This window comes from Limulus polyphemus, unplaced genomic scaffold, assembly GCF_000517525.1.
Source record: "Limulus polyphemus unplaced genomic scaffold, Limulus_polyphemus-2.1.2 Scaffold3202, whole genome shotgun sequence".
Taxonomy (NCBI): Eukaryota; Metazoa; Arthropoda; class Merostomata; order Xiphosura; family Limulidae; genus Limulus; species Limulus polyphemus.
In genome coordinates this window covers 52,067-57,826 of record NW_013668812.1, presented here as the reverse complement: position 1 = coordinate 57,826, position 5,760 = coordinate 52,067, and the positions used below count along the sequence as shown (strand labels likewise).

At 34.2% G+C, this 5,760-nt stretch overlaps 1 protein-coding gene across 4 annotated transcripts in view; it reads left to right on the top strand.

The window, feature by feature from the left end:
- LOC106468880 (renalase-like) overlaps window positions 1–5,760 on the top strand; it is a 34,382-nt gene that overhangs the window by 3,770 nt on the left and 24,852 nt on the right. For all 4 annotated transcript variants that reach the window (XM_022397242.1, XM_022397241.1, XM_022397243.1 and 1 more), the window contains one exon: window positions 3,414–3,519. In XM_022397242.1, the coding sequence (XP_022252950.1) occupies window positions 3,414–3,519 (106 nt within the window). The remainder of the gene's footprint in view (window positions 1–3,413; window positions 3,520–5,760) is intronic.

Below are 5,760 nucleotides of genomic sequence, written 5' to 3'. Positions count from 1 at the left end.
ATTAGATGTTTTTGAAATCAAAATACAAAGTTTATAGTTTTATATGAATTAGAAACTCAAATTACTGATGTTGATAAGCTAGAATATAAAATAAGAAGGTCTTATCCTTTCTATTTGCTAAGATATTGCTCATGTAATAAATCACATACAGTGGCACCCCGCTCACCTCTTTCCAATTTTGGAAACATTCCCTTATATATACACTTACTTCTATATATGACATGAATAACCAATTGGAAGCTCAGAATGTCCTTCTAGTGGTTTCTCAGCCTTTCTGACGTTCCTTCTGCCATATCTTTCTTTTGATTCAAGATTCGATGAGGTAGGTTGTCTTTAGTCTGCTCGAAATTTGATATTTTTTTAGACCTAAATACAGCTTAGTTACTAAACTTGATAAATTATAGTTGAATTATATGGTATTGATGTAGTAATTTATAAATTTTTAGTTATTCAAAAGTATATATAAAACTTTAAAAAAAATTTTGTTTCATATCCTCCACTTGCAAAATTTTTAAAGGCTTAGCAGCCTATGTCAAGCAGCTACAGAGTAAAAAGGTCATAACTAGAAGGGGTAATTGTTTGCTTTACTTCTTTATCTACTGTTATGTGTTTTGTGACAAATAATTTTAAGAACTTATTTCAAAATAGCAATAATCTATATACATACTAATATATAATAATTGAAATGTAACTGTATTTTACAAAATACTAATCGACTAAAACACAGACAAGACAAGTTACTATGTACAGAACAAAGGTCACCTTTATGTTATTTGATAGGGTAACATGAGTGCACGTGAGCTGTGTCATTGTAACTTCTGTATTGTTAGCCAGGCACAGGTGAAAGGTCAATATAATAAAAATAATAAATATATACAAATGTATAATGTTATGAGATTTAAGCTATTTCATCTAAACATATATGTTTTCATGTTGTAATTTGTGTTCATTCTAGAATGAAAGAGGCATAATTTATGTTTATTTCCTAATTTTTTATGGTGGTTGTGAGATCGGTCAAATTTACCGAACACGTGAAGAGAGTAATTACTGAAAATAAGAAATAAAATATAAAGTTTTTTCTTAAGAAATGTTTGATAACTATCCAGACATTATAAAGATTTTGCATGGGAAATTTCAAAATTTTATTATGCATAAAAGTATTTTTAATCTTAAAATGAAAATTACTTTACATAGTAGATAGGCAACATGTGAAAAGAAAAGAGGCATGAGAAAAACATTGCTTTACAAACCTTAAGACTTAATAAATAAAAAAATTAGATATTTTGCATATGAAAGCATTAGAATGTTTACTGATAAATGGCCAAATTTTGTTAACATTCACTTACTAATTTAAAAGTTATAGCATGAAAACTATAACAAGCACTAAATGGCTACAAGATCAGTCCCAGGGACCGAGCCGAGGTTAAAAAAGTTAATAAGATCCCTTTTAGCTTTTCTTTTTCCAAGAGAAAACAATTTAACCTATCCTTTCCATCACAGTTATCATCCTTTTCAATAATTCGGTGTCCCTTCTATGGTGAGCAGACCAAGACTAAACTAAGTTCTCCAAATATTGCCGAACCAATGATCTATAAAATGATATTATAACCTTTTTAGACCTGTATTCAGCATTTCTGTACATACAACCTAACTCCTATTTGTCCTGCCACTAGCAACAGCACATTGCTTGGATGGTTTTAGAGACTGATGAACCAGAACATCAATATTTTTTGCTTCCAATAACACTGTTAAGGTTATTCCCATCAAAATAATACCCATAATTCAAACTGTGATATTCCTTAGGCATTAACTTGCATTTATTGTAATTAAAAGTCATCTACCATTTATTTGCTCAACTTACCAAATAATCTAAATTCTTTTGTAAAGCAGTAGCATTCTCCTCACAGCCAGCAACACCCAAAACTTCATCAGCAAACTTAAATAATCTATTGACTGTTCATTCATCTAAATCATCGATTTAAATAAAAAAATATTAAAGGTCTTAACACATAGCCATGAGGTACCCTACTTGTGGTATTAATCCAGTTTGACTGAACTCTTAATAACAACCCTCTGCTTTCTTCTGTCTAGCCTGTTTTTTATCCAATGAGCCAAACTATTCCCCCATCCCTACAGAGAGAAGTTTTAGCAATACTTTTATGTGGCACCCTGTCAAATGCTTTCTGCAAACTCAGGTATGCCAAATCCATATTCATGCCCTCATCTATTTAAGCAGTAACCTCTTCAAAGAATATCAAAAGGTTAGTAAGGCAAGACGTTTCTCTTGTGAAACCATGCTGACTATCCAAGGAAATGTAATTTAGTCTAAAAATAAAGAACCATTAGATTATTTCAAATTTAGATCTAATTAAAAGAAATCTTAATATAATGCAAGAGAAAGTGAGAGAAAAAAAAGATAATGGGCTAAGGAGGTAAGACATTAATAATAGCATATTTAACCCCTTATTATCATTTTAGTTTTAGCACATTTAAAACAACTATATACTACCTTATCGGGTAAGTAATGTTATCCAACAAATATTAAGAGATCCAAGTCATTCTAGCAGAAAATGTTTAAAAGGTTCTAAAAATCTTAATAATAAAGAAATACTTCTCTTGACAACAAGAAAATCAGTTGTAATGATGAATTATTACAAAGTAGATAAATAAAGGTTAACTTTGGTAGCAACAATAAATACTTTTTTTTTTAAACAAAATTATATTCTGGTTTGAGTTTTAAACTTGTGGAAGTATTTGAGCAGTTTTTTTTATTGTTAATTTAACACATGACTGTGAAAGTATGTATTTGGTTGCGTTGAATATCTTTAGGGGTGAGGATATCTAGTGGATCAGATACTCTTTTATTACCCTGTTCTTATGTTTTTGTATCTAGAAAAACAAGATGGTCATAACACATTTAAAATACACCAATCTATAAATAATTGCAACAATTACAATTATTTTCCTTACATTTTGTAGATCAATAGTTCCCTTCTTTAAGTGGATTTAACTTTTTTACAAATGTAAAATAAGTAAATACTGTTGTTTGATGTGTTACCTTTTTATCAGAAGATAAGGAGTACCATAGAGGTTAAGTTCTTTTATAACTTTGGTAATGTCTGTTACTGATCTGTGTGTTACCTATTGGTGTGAAGATATGCCAGTATTAAAAAAAAAACTTTTAATAATAGTTTGTGAGCATGTCAAAGATCTTTCTTCCTTAATGGATCAGCCTTAATGTGCACTTGAGCTTATAATTATCATCTGAAACCAGTGTTGTTATACTAACCCTCAATTGCAATTTCTAAACAGTCACCTTTCCATTTTGAACAATACAGTATCTCCAATAATTTGTTCGTTTTAAAATGAGACCTGAAAGATACTATTATAGAAAAATTTGTAAAATCTTTTAGGTGGGCGAATGAGCACAAGTCGCAGTCCTACCAGTCCTTCCTGTATTGCTGATCTTGGTGCTCAGTATTTGACAGCTACACCTGATTATGTTAGAAGTCATGCACAGTAAGTTTTATAGTGGGTAGTTGGAACATGTCCAAAATAAATATATACTGATTGCATTTTGTACTTAAATTAGCAGTGTGTAGTCATCTGTGTTTTTGCAATTTACTTATAAAAAGATTTATTTTATTTTATCGCTTTCACCAATATCTTATAATCCTCTTCCTTCCATGTTACATGATACACCCTCCTCTCAGTATTTTGTGTTTCCCCCTTCCCCAGATATTAGGGTTCACGCAGAGTATTTTATATCTCAGATGCGAGAGGGTGCTAGTATGCCTTGCCCTCCATGGGCTTCAGAGCAGATTGCTTTAGCTCCCATCAGGCTGAATTTCTGTTTCTTGATTCTTAACATTTGGTATCACTTTTGCCTGTGTAGGGGGGTAAACCCTGATCATCCCATTCGTTTATCCCATGCCCAGTTTTCCCACCTTTGCCTTACCCTATCAACTCTCCTATGGTACTTGTCCACCATCCACCTCCTTTCTGAGGCACTCCACTGAGATTCTGAAGGTTTTTCGAGGAATACCCTCTCCCTGATAACTTCCACATTGACACATTTGTCTTCTTCAGCCCTTTCTTTACACACATTGTTTCTCGGTTGTTGGAATCTTCTTTGGAGAGATATTGTATTGTCCCAAGTTTATTTACCATCTACTTATCTTTGGGACCTACATATGGCTCATTTTCTCCAAGAGTCTGTTTTCTGATTTATTAATGAGGCTTTAGAATCCTGTATTGAATCTGTTAGACAGCAATCAACCTTTTCATCTTTGGTTGATCGTTTGTCTCATTCTGAGCCTAGAGAATCCCATATTACTGTTTCCCTTTACTAGTTCCTACCTCTCAGGGTTTCTCCACTCATTGTATTATTTGACAAAGATGGACATATTGCCAACAGTACCAGTGACTTCACTGATTTTGTTCTCCTATTGTGCAATTTTACCAAAGATCTATGAATTATTGTATATTATCCAAGATACTTGTCATCCACTTCCTTTCCTCCTCCTCTATTGTCTTGGGTACCCATATCATTTCTGTTGCTTCCAGATCCTACCACCAGTTAATATCTGTATGAGGCAGTACAGAATATTCATTTACAGAAAGCCATTGAACCTGTACCTCATCCTTCTCCAGGTTTTTATTTCAGGCTGTTTGTGGTACCCAAGAAAAGCAGGGACTGGCAGCCTGTGATCGATCTGTCCCCCCCTCAATCAATTTTTGGTCCTGCCTCATTTTACCATGAAGTCTTTTCTCAGGTGGGCTTTTTCTCCAGGTCTATGGATGAGCAAGGTTGACATTTCTATTGCTTATCTGCATATTCCTATATCTCATCTGTCGAGGCACTATCTTTGTTTTTTTCATCATGGGGTAGTGTATCAATTTTGTGCTCCACCCTTCGGAGCTTGCTTTGGCCCCGTATGTCTTTTGTCGAGTGGTCAAGGCTTTTGCTCAACACATGCATTCCTGGTGGTTGTGCTTACACCATTACATGGACGACTGATTTCTGTTAGCTTATTCTGAATGGGAGTCTGCCCATCAAACTCATCTGTTTCCCTTGAAAGCTTCTTGTGTGGGTTGGTTAATCAAGTTGGAAAAGTCATTTCTTACACCTACCCAATATCTTGTCCACTTGGGTGTCTTTTTCAACACTAATCTCAGTTAGGCCCAACCTTCTCCGCTACGACTCTATTTGATTGAGTTTTCAGTTCTCCATGTCATCACTGTTCTTTCCATTACTGCTAGTAAGGTGCTATTGGTTTTAGGGATTTGGTCTTCTGTGGAAATCCTTATCACCTTGGGTCAAATGCATATGAGGTCTTTTCAGTGGACTCTGCACAACCAATGGAACCTTGTGCAGGATACCTTCCTATTTCCCTTCCTCCTTCTCTTGTCAATGATCTGCACTGGTGGTTAGACAAGGCCTACACATCAACAAGAGTTCTACTTCATGGAAGCTTCCCTCCACAGCTGGGGGTGTGGGTCATTCAGCAGGAAGTTTCAGGTCAGTGGTCTCTGACTGAGAGGTCTTACCATATCAAGATCCTGGAGCTTCTGGCCATACATCGTGCTTTGGATCATTTTCTTGATCTTGCCAGGAATCATCTGGTCATGATCCATTCCGATAATTCTGTGGTGAGAGCTTATATCAACCACTAAGGTGTGAAACAAATTTGTTATTATATCAATGTTTGTTTAGATTAAATTTATATTTAGAAAATGCATAGTCTATACAGTTAAATA